A 19,145-nucleotide genomic window follows, 5' to 3' on the forward strand; every position below is an offset into this window, starting at 1 on the left:
GGTTTTGTCACTATCTGAATATATCAAAGGTGAATCTTACATATTAAAATGTGTGATAATCTGTCATTTGAATAACTGTTGGTACACAAGGATTACTTGAATGAGTAAATTAAGGCTGCGTTATCAAAATGAGCAGTTCAGAATCCTATTCAAATTGCTGAGAATTGGGAAACACAAAATACAGGATACAACATTGGTGTTGAACAAGGCGCTGCACAGTGGAAATTTTGATTAGTTTTCCTTCTGTCTATATCCTATAGGTATAGCTTAATGAAATTGTGTGCTAGTATACAAGTGTAAATGTTGGTCTAAGACAGGACTGCTTTGTTTCTCTGATACCCTTACCAGCCAATAAAGCTTCTCCTACAATGACCACTTTATGAAAGGAAAACCTCCTCCTTTTCATTTCCTAAGTCTGTACTCAGTGTGCTTCCTTGTTTTGCTTTTTTATTCCCTTAATTCTGGCTGACTTTTCTGAACAATATCATCAGACTTTTAATTAGCAATATTAGGATGCACTCTAATCAGAATATAGTTTTGGCACTACTGGAGGTGTTCTTCCTAAGCAGACGTGTATCTAGGTAAAATAGGAAATAAAGAGCACAGACCTGCTTTTAATTCAATATACTTTCATATATTTAGTATTTCATTATTGTTATTTTTTTAGGACCTTAAGATTTTCACTCTTTTTAAAATTTTGTGACACAACAGTTCTTACCAGGAAGGTTAAGAGTACCAGTGAAAACTAGAGTTATCAGAGATGCTTTGCTGAGTGACCATGCTGCTCTTCTGAGCAATTATAAGTCCATTTTCAGTCTTTTTAGTTTCCAGTTTCTACCTATGACTTCATCAGTCTTCTTTAGTTATAGGGGAATGAATGAGGAAAACTGGGAGGTCTTATAATTTTGCAATGTTCAAAGCTCCTGAGATTTACAGCTTGTCTGTCCTGTTGAATCTACACTTGCTTGAACTGCCAGTATGTGACACTTTAGATGAAGCAGACAACTGTTGTAGGGCAAAGAGGTTACAAACTCCCTATACAGTCTGAGTGCAGACTGCAGTCATTGTCACCTGGGATTGAGTGCCTCCTTAGCAGATTTGCAGGTGACACAAATCTAAGCAGTGAAGTTGACACAACAGAAGGAAGGGATGCCATCCACAGGGACCTGGACAAGATTGAGAAATGAGTCCATAAGAATCTCTTAAGGTTCAACAAGGGCTGGGCAGTCCCAGATATGAGTACAGACTGGGAGAAGAAGCCAGTGAGAGCAACCCTGTGGAGAAGGACTAGAGAATGAAAAGTTGGACATGAGCCAACAGTGTGTGCTTACAGCCCACAAAGCCAAGATCCTGGGCTGCATCTAAAGCAGTATGGCCAACAGTGAGAGGGAGAGGATTCTCTCTATTTGCTCTGTGTTAGTGAGACCCCATCTGCAGTGCTGCATCCAGCTCTGCTGTCTCCAACACAGGAAGGACAATAACCTGTTGGAGCAAGTCCAGAGGAGGGCCACAAACATGATTAGAGGGCTGGAATACCTCTCCTGTGAAGACAGCCCGATACCTGGGATTGTAAGGGGTGGAGAAGACAACACTTTGGGGGAGACCTTAATTGCTGCTTCTCAGTACTTAAAAGAGGGAGAGCGACTTTTTTCATTGACAGATAGTGGTAAGACAAGGGAGAAAATTTTTAAAAGAAACGAGGAAAGACTTAGATTAGATGTTAGGAAGAAATTCTTTAATCAGAGGATGTTGAGGCACAAGAACAGAGAAATAGTGGATGCCTCATCCCCGAAATTGTTCTAGGGGTAGATAGGGCCCTGAGTGATATAGTGGGTGGCATCCCTGCCCATGGCAGGGGACTTGGAACCAATCTTTACTGTCCCTTTTCTACCCAAACCACTCTATATTTGATGATTACGTAACTCTGTCATGGCACAGTTGCTCCTGAATGCGTGTTGAAAGCCGAAGGCCTGAGCTTGGGAGATACTGAAGAGTTTGTATTATGTTATTATAAAAGAAGAAGAAAGGAGTTTAAAGCACTTTGCAAAAGCAGTAGTAATGCTTATCCTATTACTGGCATTAGCACGAAACTGTGGAGTTAAGATGTGCCTTTCCTATGGACAGTAAAGATACTCAATTCTGATGCTGGTTAAACATACTGTGGATATTATTATTTTTAGAATTAAAAGTATTTGGGTTTTTTCTTCTAGGTTTCACTCATTTGTGACATTAAAGGAAAGACGTTTTAACTTGTACATGAGCAGTGGTAATAGGCATTCCTTTATTAATGCAGATTTGGCTTTATAAAAATGTCTGGCTAGTCAATTGCATCTGGTCCGGCACCACAAGATAGCATACTGAAAAGCTTTATCATCTCAATGTTTCATGGTAAGTATGCTTTCTGAAAATCTAGAAAGAAGTGCCGATACTGCTTCCTAGGAGCCTAAATCAGACACCAGCCTACAGCCTTCCGAATAGGAGGCACCTCTGAACTACATTGAATCAAATACTGCTTGGTGAACAGAATCCATTTAAAAACACCAGCAACACTTTTGCTTTCTGTAGGGAAACACCCCATAGGAATGTTTGATACTGGCATTTTAAGTACATTTAGGTGTGATGTAAAAAACAAGCAAACATCACTATGTATGAGTTTGCTTTTCAAAAAAGCATACAAAGAAAAATACCCATTGCAGTAGACTACATTCAGCTTGTAAAGAAACATTAAGGAAAGGCTTAAACAGCTGATTAAATACCTCCACCTTACACTTAAAGATTTATTCTAAGGCAAAACAGATCTTATTCAAGACTACTTGAACTTCAGACAATGACATAGCAATTCTTTCCTTGTATGAGGTCACTTGGTCTGTTCAGCCTGGAGACACTGAGGGGAGACCTCACTGAAGTCTACATCCTCTCCTTGTGAGGGAAGGGGAGGGGCAGGCACTGATCTCTTCTCTGCGGTGACAGTGACAGGACCTGAGGGAATGGACTGAATTTGTATCAGGGGAGGTTTAGGTTGGATGTCAGGAAAAGGCTCTTCACCCAGAGGGTGGCTGAAGAGGTAGAGGCTCCCCAGGTAAGTGGTCATAGCACCAAACTGACAGAGTTCAAGAAGTGTTTGGACAATGCTGTCAGCCACATGGTGTGATTTGTGAGGGTATCCTGTGCAGAGCCTAGAGCTGGACTTGATAAAATTTGTGAATGAGTCCCTTCAGAATATTCCATTATTCTATTCTATCCCTTAACACATTTAGGTAACTCAACTATTAGATTTATGCATTGATCAGTAGAAGTCAGTCTCTTTGTAATTTTTCTTGTATCTGAACTTCTGAGAAAATGCTTTGCTGTTGTAAAGTAGGACACTATTTAGGGTATGGAGCATTTTAAACTGCTAGGCACATTAATCTGACTTGATTTCTGAATGGTAATGCAATCAGCTTCACTGTTTGACAATTATTTTTGTACATTTAATAATGATGTGGAGGGGGACTGCACTGGGGTAGCCTTTGTTTTAACAATTACAACTCCTGACTCACTTTTCTGGATTAATCCTTCTCATCAAAGATGTCTTCTTGAAATGGGTAGCTGGCAAATTGACATGTAATCTCACATCATGGCCTTTTTCTTGCTCAGCTTCAATTATCTTTCAACACTGACATGCCAAGAAAGATCCTAATGGAATGTATTCATGAAAACTGCTCTCTGGATCAAGTTGAAATTTCAAGACTTATCAGAAAACATTCACATCAAACCCACATGACCATTATGGATTTCAATAATATTTCATAAAAAGGTGTTTTGAATTATATGTGCAAAACTAGATTAATTATTAATGTCATGATTACCAGAACATGAATTACCACCTGTGAAAAGTTCTGTTGAAACAAAACCTTGGAAGAGGAGGGAGGGGAAGGAGTGGGGACAGCACCTGTCTTCATGGTAATGTTCCAGATCAAAGTAAAATGCCCTGAATGACTAGATCATCACATGAACAAGTCCAAGAACTGCAGAAACCATGTTCATCTACCTTCAACTGGTTTGTAAAATTCCAAAGTATTTTGGAAATAAGTTCAAAAGACCATCCTTAAAGCCTGTGACAAAACCAGTACTAAAGCAGTGTTCTCAGTTTCAGCTCATTCACCTTCAGAGTAAAAGATCATTTTAAGGACTCTGATCCTTGACTGCAATAGACTTACACCACTGACTGTGACCAATCAATCCACTGAGATAACACTCTGTGGAGAATAAATACCAAGTTTGGATGGGGTGAAGAGTCAGCCACTAAAGCACCTTCACAAGATCACAATTATGTAACTGCAACAGAATAGACAACTGCAGTTACACAAGCCAGCAGAAAGTACCAGGACCATTATGCACTTCTCTCAATATTTTTCCATGAGCATAAGGACCTGCTGAGAGCCCAGCAAACAAGGAGGGGGGGTGGAGGGTGGGGAGATGAACACGAACTTTAAAGAAATTATGCAAAACTAACTATATCCCCTTGAATAACAATGGGCATCATTTGATAATTTACTGCAAGTCACATCCGTCTCCCATCACAAAGTTCATGATCCTGTTTGAAATAAAAGTGTGGTGTAATTCTGGACTAAAACTAAGCAGAAAACACCAGGAAATTGATTAAGTTGTCCTACAACAGGACAATGCAAATTAAGAAGTATGCTATTTCTGTCTTTTTTAGAGTAGAGGGAGAAAGAAATATCTTACATACACTGATTTACAGAAGACATGAACAAAACAAGTTTTCATACAGGCAACTTTGGAAATTTCATCATTACACTCAACAAGGCCTCAAACAAACTCAGTACTTCTGCTTGCAGTATGAAATGTCCATATTATGAAATCTAGAGGCTCTGACCTGCCTCAGGCTTCATATACCTTGGAGAACTGCCTCAATATACCTTAAGTAGAGATTAAAATGGGTCTTAGCGAGACAGTAAATAGGCTGAAATGAGGAAAATAAATTCTTCTACTTTCTTTCAAAGAAACATACTTGGACTAGGGATGCAATAATGCAAACCAGGAAAGGGGGATTTAGATGCATGGCTTGGATCAAAGAAGGGAGGCCGTAGTTCAATGAAAAAAACAACAGAAGCAGGACTGATGCTTTCATGTAGCAAGTAGGCTGTTTCAGTCAACCACACAAAATCCAAAAATTAGAATCTGAGAAGCAACATGCATACAAGACTCAAGAAAACAAATTAAAAGAGAATACAGAAGACTACAGGATTCTGAGCTCACTCAGGGAACACTGGAAGAACAAAACCACAAACCCAACACTAAGGATAAGGCAGTGTCACTACATTATCTGTGATGTTTTTTACTTTCCAATCCAAGAAGGAACAACTACACTAACAGTGCCTACAAGTAATATTTTCATCTACAGATAAATTACCAAGACAACTCTTTTTTCATTCAGATTATTCTTCAGTTAATCTGGACTCCATCTTACCTATCTAAGGAGGGTATCTAAGCACTGTACTTTGTGGGAAGTACACTAGAGATCTATATCCTAAACTTTAATGGCTTGAGATCTTACTTTATTTCATCAGCCTGCCTACTGTCTAACTGAATGCTGTTTCCTTAACAAGTTTTATACCGTGATTATTTTTAACACTGGGGTTCATCCAGATTCCCAACCCTATCTTTAGAAATGCACATTAATTTTAAAATAATCAAACCTCAACAAACAAAACTAAAACCTGAAACAAACAACAACAAAAATCAAACAAAATCCAAACAAATAAAAACCCCACAAAGAAACAAAAAGAAATCAAGCAAGAACAAAAACCAACCAAACCCCAAAAAAACCAAGAAAGAAATGAAGTACTTAAAGCACAGGCATACACATGCTGTAGCAGTAAAGCAGGCCATATAATTTCACTGATGAAATGGCAGCAGGGCATTCCTGCTTCCAGGAAGACCCAAGCTTAACAAGCTTTGACAGGGTCCAGAAAAATTTAAAAACAAACTCAAGAAAACCCCTACTTACACAGAGGGTTATCACAATAGGTCTTAAACCATTAAGTCACAAGCATTCAGAATCAGAAGCCTGATGGAACTAAGACTAGAGGAAAAGAAGGTAGCAGTTTTTTCAACTGAATAATAATGGTGCTAGAACAAAGCATATTTCCTACACATAAGGTTTACCTAAGTGTCTTAAAGGCAGGGCTCAGTGAAAGACAGTTTTGTAAATGAAGGGTTTTCCTGAAAAGTTAATTGTCCACGGTGGTGTAAGACAGATCAAAGATAACTTGGTGCAATCCTCACTGCAGTAGAATGATACTATTTAACATACATTTTAACCAACCAAATGACAGGAGTTGTCACCTAAATGTATCCTTAAGACTCATTTTCTCAGCAAAAGTTTCAACAGTAGCAGAACCTGAAACAAAGCTTAGTTCCATCTGCATCCAACCCAAAATCCTTTTCTCCTCGACTACGAAAACACCTTAATTTTTATTGAATAAGCTATCAGAGTTGTTTTAAGCCTCTTTTCACTATTCGTTCTGCTGGAATAGTACGGACATAATAAAAACATGAACTTCTAACAGTATGAATATCTACGCTTTGGTCTGTGGCAAGGCTGTAAAGAGAGCCAGCCAACAGGACCTGCTTCAGGAGGGGAAAATAAATGAGAATGCTTTCTCAATAGTACTAAAGACAGGTATCTTCTGGGATGAGTCCATCCAAGTATTGTAACTGCTGATCAGCAGTTCTAACAGTCTCATTACCTTACTTGAGCATGAGGAAAGTGAAGGGCTGTTAACTGGATTCAAAGCAAATCCAAACAACAGTCTTCTGCCATTTTTCATTAGTTCTACCTAAGCAAGGCAACAGATTTTGAATATTTAGAATTTAGAAATTTGGCAAACATTTTGAAAAATACCAGCACCAGACTTCGTTATGGTACCTCCAATATTTTGCAAATTCTAGAAATAGAAATACAAAGTTAAAAAATAGTTGCTTTGGACAAAATGTTATGACTCAAAAAATGTCATGATGCAGGACAACAGCATCACCAAAGTAACAGATGCTTTTAAACAATCTCATAAAACACCTGATGTATTTATGAGAGGTATCAGTGCAATTTGATCCAAAACATCTCTCCCTGGAAGGTAGTTTGCTACTTCTTCCCAACTTGCTTGGCCCCTCAACCTGCTGGAACCATCAGAGAAAACAGCTTTACACAACCATTTTGTAACAGCTAGCATCTCCTACTCTTTATCAGATTCTACACCGGTCGATGTTGTTAAACATAAGGAAGGGAAAAGATGACTACTGAATAACTGAAATAGTTGTGTTAAGAAGATAGATCTTCACACACCACTAAACACCAAACATCTATGACAATCTGGAACCTCAGGCTCAAATGGTGAATGAAGAATGAGAAATTAGGAAGTTATGTAAGTGTCAGAAAACAAATTCGTGGACAAAAATTAAAATTGAAACATCCTTCTTGTCACACCTTTTGTACAGATTCCATATCGAACTACTGGAATTGCTTTGCTTTACATTTTTCTGGTAATAGTATAAAGGACATGGTATCTACCCTACCCAAAAATTCAGTATCCTGGCTGACCCAAGTCTTTAAAATGCTCTCAGACTTAAGGTACTCCACCAAGACTTTATAGATTATTAGGTGACTTCCTACACAGAGCACACAAAAGCATTAAGATATACTCTAGCCTTCAAACAGGAAAATATACTTTCATACTCCTGTTTCCCTCCTCCTGAAGTAAGCTGATACAACCAAAACAGTACATAAAACGTAGACAAACGTTCTTGACAATTCTTTGAACATTACATGGCCACACATAAGTAAAATCTTATTCAAAGGGAAAAAGCAAGCATTCACAAACAAAGACATGAAACATCAAATGGCAGAAAAAGCACTATCAGCAGAACACTAAAGGAAAAAAACCTAGAAAATGACCCAACCAACCAAACACGATTACAAACAAGCGTGAAGAAACAGACATGCTAAAGCAGATCTTGAAACAAATTTCCTTTCTCTATCAAAGATGCCTCAAAACAATAGCTGTAGTACACTGAGAAGACAATCTTTCACACGCCCTGGTCACAAAGGAATTGGATACATTTACCAGCTGGTAGAGGCTATACACTATGCCATATACAGTCTGCACTGTAACGTCCATAACAATAGAACAACATGATTGATTTCTAACTGTATTTTACTACAATTAAATCTTCAGAATTAAGATTATGACAGACATCTTTGGGCAACTCTAAATATGTAGTCTTCAAAATATTTAGCAGTCTCATTACTATGGAGATAATTATCATAATTGAACTCAGCAGTATGTTTTATAATGTATATAGTCATGATTCATCACAGTTATGCCACAACTTTACTGCAATCCAATACAGGTATGATGCGCTAACATTTCTCAAAGGTGTCATAGGCCGTTTAGAATGGATTCCATTTTAAGGCTGATACTGCAAGTACCAATAAGTTATCAAATTCTTTTCCCCCACAAAAACCACTGAGTGCATAAGTGAATTCTACATGACTATGGACAGCTCAACCAATCAGCAATGTGACTAGAGTCAGCTTTCTATTTCTGTGAAGTGAAATAATACTTTTTGTTTTTAAGGAAGAAGAAAAGAAAAATACAACTGTCATTATCTCAAGAGCTTACCTTCAGACTTCAACTTTGTAAGAACAAAAATCAGGTAGTTGTTGAAATCTGGATACTGATTAAGTTGTTCTAGTTTCTGAAGAGAGAAACTGTCAAGGAAAGTTGAATCTTTACATACAACATTTAGAGCTTTCTGGATAACAGATCGTTTTATTTGTTATGCACAAACATCACTCAAAGCAGTTGTGACTGTAAGCTCACGAAATACAGAGCGTGAGCAATCTAAAAACAGTTTCTGTCATTTTCTTACTGAAGCAATAGCTTTTAGTTATGGGGAAGTCTAAAAAATAATCCATAGACAGACATAAAAATTAACACATCCTTAAAAATATCTGTAAAGCCGTATCACTGGAACAGACAGCTGAACATTACCAACAACTGTGTAATCAAATGGATCAAAAAGCATCAAATATTCGAAGAAAGAACAGAAAGAGCAATATTTAACAGAAACTTAATGGGAAAAAATTGGTCTAAGGAATGAAAACTAGCTCTTAGACCACTTTTCTTAACAACTTCTTCACCCACTTAACTTTCCCTTTCATATTCCATGAAACATACAATAAATTAGTTTGAAAAATATCTGAAACCGTGTCAATTCATAACTTTACTAACAAAGGGTTTTAACTAACCTGTACTTACCACTTAACTATATTTGACATCTAAACACCCAAGCGTGCTAAAACAGCATCATAAAGAAGCAGCATTACAGAATAAAAACACAGCTTTTTTGATTTTTCTGTGAGAAATTATGGACTAAGTACTTTAAATTTGAAACCATGCTTGGACATTCTATTAAACAGCATCCTAGAATACAACCAACATCACAATTTTGTGTGTGTGTATAAACAAACAGTCTCAAAGGACATGCATAATATTTTTTTTTCATTATAGGGCATGGCCTGTCAAGTTGTATTAGACCATTTTCCCAAACTGATGTATAATACACTACTAAAACTATCCCACTTCTTTAACCTATACCAGCCAACATATAAGGACCTACTGAAAAGCACATGGCAGAGAGTTTTTGCTATCACTTAAAAAGAATTTCAAGTATCAGCTGAAAGGACTTTTATTCAAGTTCTATGCATCATCAAGACAGACAGCATCATTTATACTGCACATCCTGCATATATATTGCTACAGCTCAATAAGCAAACCAGATGTAATTAGTAAAGCTTTAAAATGTAATTTTACACTAAAGCTACACTATAAACACTGTTCCTATAAACATGTTGATATTTTATACACTAAGGAGCATCGGTTTAAGCTGGGGGCATTATCAGAACACTAGTTCTTTAGACTCTTCTGTACAGGATTTTTCAAAGAAAGCAATCATATTTTTAAAATTTAGTACACAGCTGAAAGAACAAGATGATCAAGATGAAATCAACCTTCACCTTTCAGACAAGAGTAGAGGCCTTCCTGATATTCACTGCATTTGCTACAGAAGTCTAGAAGTGGAGCAAATTTGACTTAAAGTTGAACACTTAATAAAAATACATATAGGCACATATGTTCTCACCTATTTAAATAAATTCTGTTGCCTTCTATGGAGACCTTCAAGAAAATGCCTTAAATAAAAAGAGATCCAGATAACAAACTCATATCCTTCACAGAATTTCAGCACTTCTATAAATTTCAAAGCACTTATGGCTAGCTCGAGGAGCAGGAAACAAAAGATGAGGCCTTTATTTTTTAAGGCCTATGCTTCTATTAGTCTTAATTTAAAGTTTTGCTTTCTCAGTCTTTTCTCCTTAAAACCTCGCTATTCATTACTTCTACAATGAAGAGTGACTGGAGAGGTGGGGGGGGGGAGAAAGGGGAAGAGGAGGGGCGAGGGTGAAAAAACCATCAATCCGTAACACCAACACCAAATATACTGCAAAGCAGTACAAGAAGCCACATGCTGTAGAGCTCCCATTTTTCGTGAATTTTGACGAGCCGAGTTTCAGGATCAGGCTTCCAGGCAATAAAAACATCCCCACCACGTACCAAAATGCGCAGTGTCAGAGCCAGCAGGCCCACGAGGTCGCGCCGGCAGCGGCTCTGCCAGTGGCACTACCCCCACCAGCTACGGCTTTCACCTCGAATCCCGGCGCCAGATTACTTCGAGAGGTCCCTGCTCGCCGCCTCTCTGCCGCGGGGACGGCAGGCACACAGCGCGGGGCACCCCGGCCCCCTCGGCGGGACCCGCTGGGCCGAGGGCCCCGTTCCCGCCCGGCCGCCCTGGGGGCTGGGCGGGGGAACCCGAAAGAACGGCGGATATCGGCGGAGAGGCGCCAGATCACAGGCTTTGAAATTAAATATATTTTAAAATTTAAAAAAGCCCTCTACGGCCAAACCCAACGCGGCCCTTGTCTAAGGGATCGCAACAGGTGCCCAGTGCCCGCCGGCTGAAGGCGGCCCCGCGGCCCACAGGCCACCTCGGCGGTTCAAACGCCGCGCCACGGCTGCCCGCTCCGGCCAGGGCTCGGCCCCCGCGCTGCGGCGGCTCCGCGGCCGGGCCGAGCAGGGCAGGCCCGGCTGCCGCAGCGCCGGCCCCGCGGCCGCGTAGGCCACGCTACCCCCGCCCGCCCTCGGCCGCCCCCGGCCCACTCTCGGGGCTCCGCAAGCCTCCGCCAAGGATACTTGTTGCACGGCTCTCTGCGTGGTGGTGTCCGGGGACTGGGACTCCTTGAGAAGCTGCAGGATCTGCTGGAGCCCCTGCTCGTCAGGCTTCCACTCGTACTCCATCTTGGCTGTCTGGAAAACAGCAGACAACAGGCGGCCGCGGTTGGCGGCACGGCAGGGCCCGGGCGGGGGCGGGCGGAGATGAAGGAAGGCCGGGCCAGGGAAGGGGCGCGGCAGGGACCGCTTCGCTCCGGCTCTCGTGCCCCCACGCACCCCAGCAGTCGCCGGATAGACGCAGGACACCGACCTGCTCCCGCTGCCTCCGCGCCGAGCAGAGACTGAGTCACGACGAATTTGTGATCCGGCCCGAAGAGCCGCCTTGCGTCCTGCTGGGTCCTAGCGCCGGGCACGGCTCCGCCCGCCCGGGCCGCCTCGGGGCCGCCGGCGCCGCCGTCCGCCTTTCCCCGGTGCGTCCCACACTGCCAGGAGCCTGCGGGCGACAGAACGCGAGCACATCAATCCTGGCCGACGGGAAACGGGGAGCCCACGCCGCCCACCCGATAACAGACAGAAACCTCCAGCGAAATCGACAGGCGAGGGGCGAAGGGGCGGCCAGGGCCCGGCCCGGCCCTCTGGGATAGCGCCCGGCAGCGAGTGCCGAGGCTCCCGCCTCCCCCACGGAAGAGAAGTGCGGGCGCGAAACCAGACCCCTATGTCAGGAACCTGCTGCACCTCTACGTTATCTGGCTGAGTGCTGAGCAGATCTCAGAAGTTCAAAATTCCACGCGTAAAGAGGGAACAGGACGAAGTACGCAGGGAAGTAGGGGAAAGCTGGGGCATGCAAACTCCAAGGAAACTGCTTTGAATACCTACTCTCTCTTAAACTTAGCCCCAAAATATATAATATATCACGGGATCACGGGAGATCTCGAGTTAAAACTGACTCGCTATATATACATACATATATATATAAATAATATGCATTACAGACATATGCATGTATGTATATATGCAAAATATGCATAACACCTGTATGCATGTATGTATATAGTTATTTTCATATATTATACTAACAGAACAAAGAATACATGCATAAGAAAATGAAAGCCAGTATTTCCCTGGTTTTTTATAGCCTTTCTTTTAGCCACTGTAAGCACTTTACTTGACATGAAAACTATTGCTTCTGCTGCAGCACAGAACTCAGTTAAAACATTGCACATCTCAACTGTTCAGAGGCACTGAGGACAGGGAACAATACTGATTCCTAAGGGTGCATCCCAGATAATTTGCTATATGGCTCTTTGTCTCACCTCCCCAACATGGACTGTCCAGTCCAAGGTGCCAAGAAGTGTCCTTAGTGTCCTAACTGTTCGTCAATTACTATGCAATGCTGTTCTTGAAGGAGACAAATCAGTATTGTATTGTCTCCAACAAATCAGCAAAATGAGCCATCATAGGCAAGAAGATGGGTAGTGTACTTATACTACACATGTGGGTAACAGTGAAAGAGACTTTTTGATGAACCAGGAAACAATGCACATTAGAACAAGAAGTAGAGAAATATGCAGAGAAGTATGCTGCATAATAATAACAAGATAAAATCAAGGGAGATAACAAAAACAGCTTATAAAAATACAAAACCAAAACCCAGAAATTAGATGTATTTATTAAGGTCTTCTATTTTAGAGACTGCTGTAGTTATCATAGAACGTTTTGGAACACTACAAAAGCTGAGCACCTCTTGAGAGTTTACAGCACCCAAACAACATGAAGTCAGCAAGGTTAAAAAAAAAAAAAAGTCATAAAGACATGCCACTACTTAGAAGGAAAGAATAGGCACAAGAGATTTTTCTGATTAGGGTGAATTTCAACTCATTTCCCTCTAGTACAGGAACATGTCAAAAGAAAAGGATTTTGATCCAGACCATTAAAACTGGATGTTAATGGCTCACACTGTATGGGCAGGAGAAATCTTTCTGGCATGCATGCATAGCTGGAACAGATGAAAGCTGAAGTCCAACAAATCAGAGAAGAGCTAATGTGGGCCTCATTCACCTAACCATGCCTTGGCAGTAAGTTTGTAGAAATTTGGTATTTCTCTGAGACTTCTGTCTGATATCTGTCAAGTTTGTTTGAACTTTATTAGAGCTTCAAAAATTACTATTCAGAAATTATGGCACAAGGATATATCTGTCTAATATTATCTGGAAACCAAGTGTGCTAAAGAAGAACAATATTAAAGATGGGAAACAAGGAAAGAGATTAGAAAGGAGGACTGAGAGACAGAACAGGAAAGAGCAGGCAGAGAAGCATGCCACGGATCCATAACTAAGAAGAATGTAGGTTTCCTTTCCAATAATGTAACTAGAATTCAACCCTGCTAAGAATTTCCACTTCTGCAGTGGAAAGGACAGAAAGAAGCCTTCAAATTTAAGTATGAATGGGAGCCTCTACAGAAGACCTCTAGAGCAGATGTCTAAGTGCTTTACATGATCATCCTCCAAGCCAGGTAAGAATAATTTATGAGACATTCTGCAAGATAAGGTGTCTCCTTCAGTATCTATATATGAAATCTGTATGAAACCTGAGAAGCAACTTCTCTCTAGTCCTCCAAATTATGTAAGGAAGCAGAAGTCAAAATAATTCAACTGAGACAAGAAAAAAACCTTCATGTTGAAAGCATTACAGAAAAAATGCTTTACATTTACATATCTATATGCTTTGTCTTTTTTGTTTTCTGCTACCTGTTTTCCCCAAGCAAGACTCTTCTTGTATAGAAGGGAAATCAGAATGAATGTCAAACAAAGTACCCAAAGCATGAATGCTACCTTCCACAACAATGCAGCCTGGTTCATCCCACTGGATTAGCAAAATGCACCAGAACTAAATTTGACACAGTTCATCTACATATGTTAAGATTACAGAAGTTCTCTAAGAGAGAAGCCTTGCACAAATGCTGAGGAATATTTGATTAATCTGTTTTCCAGACTTCAGATGTCATGCACTAACCACAGTCCACTGTTATCACAATGTGTAATATTGAAAACAGACAAAACAATTACATGTCCAAACACTAACCTATACCTTGAAGATATTTCTGTCTTCACAGACCTTGCACTTCTCTACTTAAGTGTCCACACGAAGGCTATAAAAATCTGTTTTCTTGACCTCTTCCATTTCTCTCCCAGAATTCCCCATTAATTCAGGGTGAAATGACACATACCTAGCATACAAGAAAACAGAAGAAATAGCTACAGTATCTACTGCTGCTAAATGGTTCAAAATCCAGTTTTTTAGAGTAGTAGCTGAATGTATGAGACAGGCTTCTTGCTTCTTCCCAAAGTGATCAACCCAACGTCTTTTCTGCAGTGTCCTTACCATCACATTAGAGTGCATTTGGTGCTAGGTGTTTTAATCCCTCCTGTTGCTTTTCGTTATATTATAAACACATACTAACAGGAACTTGGACTGGAATCTGGTTTCTGATGAGCAACATGTATTAATTGACAGTTGATACTCAAAACACATATAAAGAGAACGAACAGGAGATTCATAATAGAATACCCATCCCACCACAGTCTCAGTGGACTTACACCTACAAAAGAAACACAGAACTGGTGCAAATCCCTCCCAACAATCAACCAGAAAAGAGACTGAGATCTGCACTGCTAAGAAGATGTCCCATCCCTCAAATGCCAGACTCCAACCTGTGCATTTGGAAACAACAACTTGTAACTGCCAGTGTTTTTGCAACTAGTTTCAAATAATTACTCTCTAATAAAAATTAATTCTCAAAATTGTCCTAATTTCAGAACTGTTAGACAGCTTCAGCCACTTTACCCTTTAGAGGATCTTTCCCATTATTTAGTTTTATTCCATTAGTAATATTGGAATTTTAATTTTAAGAGAATTCTAATAGCAATTCTAATACCTTCTTGTCATAAAATCCAGGCATCTTAACTGGTAATACTGGTATTTAATGGCAAGCATTCAAAAAATTGCTAAAATCCAGCCTTCTGAATTTCCACACAAACTGCTTACACAGTTTCTCGGCATAAGATTGTATGCTCAGAGGAAATAACACATATTCCATAATAGCTTTCTGTGTAAACCCTTTTAGGTCAAGCTAAGAGTGATGTAGATTAAGCAAAGCAGAAAAAAAAGCTCTTATAGCACAGAATAAATGTGTTTGTGTGAAGGAGATCATGCAGAATAGCTACTGCTATACTCTTTTGCAACGCCTTGTGCCTGGAGACATGCCTTAAGCTTTCACTTTAAAAAATTACTGGTAGTCCTTACATCCCACCTATCAAATAAGCATCCATTCTAAAACATTTGGTGAAGTCTGAGTTCAGCCATAGGATACAAGATTACACAATTTATTACACAATTAACTTGAATAGTCTTGTTTGTTTTTAGTTTGACACTGTGAAGCACCAGAGAGGTTACTAAGGAGATTATATGAACAGTTTGAAAGGATTTTGTGTTCCTGACTGAAACGTCTACGAAATTAATTTTCCACTTTTCCAGAGCTGATTAGCTGATTTATGATATAAAGATTATTTTAAACAGAAGCCCAAGCAAACTTTAGAACATATTTTTAAGATGGAATCTCAACATTATTTTGTATTTGTTTTGAGTTGCATAAAAACAGGAGACAGAAGAGGCTGTAAGCTTACCGTTTTCTAACGCAACACTAACCAATTCCACTTTTGCAAGTGTATTTCTATTGACGGTAGAACTGCGGTTAAGACTGGCATAAAGGATATTAAGTTGCCAAATGGAGTGGAATCTTTTCTTAGTAACTAGGGTTGCAAAAAACCCCTCATTTTTTAGCAGTTCTTCAATGACACACTGGATGACAAAAGGCCAAGACAACCTAGCAGAAGATAAACCAAATTTAAAATGATCCATCATATAGTCATAAGCCTTGGACTAAAGAAAAAAGTTTTGTGGAATGTACCAAACTAAGAAAATGCTTCATAGGTAGGGTTAGGACTATCTTAATAACTTTTTTCCTATCTAGAGACAGAATTTATTCTACCTCTGAGGAGCAATTTGACAACTACATTCAAAGCAGCATATGTATGGGCTTTCAGGTAATATAATTTCAGATTCATGTACCATTAACTGACCTTTGTTTCCTACTGCTATTCATTTTCTCTGGTCAGTAGGTCTAGGAGCAGAATAAGAAACTGAAGAAACTGAGAGAAATGTTAGCTTTCTACCCTCCTGATACAATTCTAGCTAGAATTTCTTTTGTTTTATGTTGTGTATGAAACTAGGAATTGCGTATGTGTACAAATATTCCCATCATAAAACACCTCGTAATGAAGCCAAACTCAAATTTCCTAGAGCACTGTCATTTCAATATTCAAGGCAAATCTGTGATGTGATTTGCTGTTGGTGGAACTCCCATCAATTTGATTATAGACTTTTCCAGAGCATATCTACAGTTACAATAACATATCTGCTCATGAAATCTGTTACACTGTCGCCTGCGGGAAAAGGAGAGTTGTTCTGGCTCATTGTTGTTGCAGTCACCATCCATGATTTCATGGCTTCTCTCAAAGGTGAGAAGCAGTATTTCTTTTTGCAGATAACGTCTGTAAAAGCCTGCACTGTGGAATCCCACTGAACAGGTGAAATAGTATTCAGGAAAACTGACAGCCTGTAATTCCACCCTACTGACAGAAGCAGATTCCCTCTTTATTTAATGAATACCTCTGCTTCTCATGCATCAAATGACCATAGAGGAAGGAGCACAGCAGTACAGTTCCATATATATGAAGGTACAAAACCATGACACCATTGCAGATAAAATGGATGACTGGCCTCAGCACACACTAATATTTCTTGTTTTGCAAAACAATTAAGAATTAATTCACATTAGGATAAGAAACACCAACGTACAGCACAGGCTTATGTACAGGAGTCAAACTCAGATCTCTTACTGTTCAAGGGTTAAATTAGACACATAACATTTTTGCAGAGACAAAAACCTGCCAAGCTTTCACCAACTAGAACATCATCACAAGCATTTTGTTTTCAAATTTTGTTTTACCGGGATGGAACACCATTCTTATAATTCATGAAATGTCCAGCTGAATGAAATAGTAGACAGTGCAAAAATTGCAAAGATGTCCATATTTAAAATGCCTTTGATCAACTAATCTAGACAAGGACAACACACCATCTCTTCAAATGTACCAGTATGAATGGACAAGAGGAAATGTCCTTAAACTGACATGGGCAAGATTCTGATATTAGAAAAAAACTTTCAGTGTTAGGGTGGTCAAACATCGTAACAGGTTGCCCAAGGAGGTGGTGGAGTTGCCACCCTTGGAGGTGTTCAACAGGCATGTAGACCTGGCACTGGGTGATGTAATTTCGTGTTTTAGGAGTGACAGCGGTAGTGCTGGATGGATGGCTGGACTGGACAATCTTTTAGGTCCCTTCCAGTCTTGATGATTCTAAGATTCTATGATCATTCCATTTCCACACGTAGAGACACTAAGTGGAAAAATAGTGTGTGGCAAATGATTTGCCCCACTGTAATCACACATTGGATACTAAAATGGCAGTACATGCTTTTAATGCTGGCAGTCAGAAAGCAATCTAAAACTCAATGGAGAGCTGTTTGAGAAAAACATCACCTCATGAATTTGTGACAGAAAATACCAGATCAATCAGCTGAAATCTTAAATGGTAAAGGGAGTAAGTCAGTGTACAAAAGATGAAAGGCATCACTCTTGAGAGTCCAGTCTTACTTAACCTCTACTGTCAAATTTCATGTCTGAAATCCAGCATGAGCTTTTTGCCTGCTTAAAACTTTTTAAAGCATGATTAGTGTCAAGTGCATATGAACCCTATTCTACGCCCTCCTTAAAGTATAAAGCAAGACTTCTTTCTCTGAGCTGTGGGAGGCAAAGCAACTGGTATCTGCTGGAGGATTTTTGTTGACCTTCAGTTTTTCTAATTGGCAATTCAGGCTTTCCCAGGATGCAGATAAAATCAAAATGATATACAGCTTTTGAATCTGTTCTTCGTGATAGATCAGAACACAGACTTTCGAAGAGATCTGAGGAAAGTAGCAGATATAACTTAAAAAATAAGTTATGGCTGAAAAAAACCCATATACATGGATGGGTAAAAGGCTGTGAAAAAGAGACATGCAGTCCCTCAAATTCTAGCACTTTTTTTCAATTATACATTCACGTCTATCAACTAACAGAGATTAACAAAAACAAAGACACTAAAAGATGCATGATTCCTGTTTTGACTTATTGCATGGCTGAAAAGGTGGTCCTAGCCCCTGCAAATCTTGGAAGCCATACAATGAGAGACTCCATGCTCTTGTTCCTCTCACAATGGCTCAGCCAAGACAGACAGGGCCTTTGTGTGAGGCCTGGTGGCATAGGTATGTGATAAACATCTGTTGCTCTTCTTTTACAAAAATGTTTGCAGAAAAATCATTCCTGCTACTAAAACCAGCAAATGTAAAGGAGATTACACCTCATCATGGGACAGTGCTGAATTTGGGGCAGTTCTTGGCCCTGAAAAGAATACATTTTTATTTAAAATTAAGCTATTCACCATTATTAAAAAGAATTAATCTAAGTAAGTGGTGATGTGTTTTTAATTTTGACAAAATCTGCACCATGATGAACCAAGAATACATCATAGTTCTCCAACAGTTGTCAATATGTAGGCACTTATAAACCAACCAACAACACTGTCTTAACACCATAAACAATAATTATACATTAGAGGGTAAAAATTAGGAATCTCATTGAATATGAAAGAGAACTTGTAAAGGTGCTGAAGACCTTTTGCTAGTAGAAAGAAGTA

General features: G+C 39.7%; 1 protein-coding gene across 3 annotated transcripts in view; it reads right to left on the reverse strand.

Annotated features, from left to right (window-relative positions):
* Window positions 1-19,145, reverse strand: part of TNPO1 (transportin 1) — a 74,587-nt gene that overhangs the window by 45,933 nt on the left and 9,509 nt on the right. For all 3 annotated transcript variants that reach the window (XM_033085340.1, XM_033085342.1, XM_033085341.1), the window contains exons 2-4: window positions 11,602-11,784; window positions 11,313-11,426; window positions 8,685-8,760 (exon numbers count right to left, since the gene is read on the reverse strand). In XM_033085340.1, coding sequence (XP_032941231.1) covers window positions 8,685-8,760; window positions 11,313-11,417 — 181 coding nt within the window. In that variant the 5' untranslated portion in view covers window positions 11,418-11,426; window positions 11,602-11,784. The remainder of the gene's footprint in view (window positions 1-8,684; window positions 8,761-11,312; window positions 11,427-11,601; window positions 11,785-19,145) is intronic.

This window comes from Catharus ustulatus, chromosome Z (genome assembly GCF_009819885.2).
Source record: "Catharus ustulatus isolate bCatUst1 chromosome Z, bCatUst1.pri.v2, whole genome shotgun sequence".
NCBI lineage: Eukaryota > Metazoa > Chordata > Aves > Passeriformes > Turdidae > Catharus > Catharus ustulatus.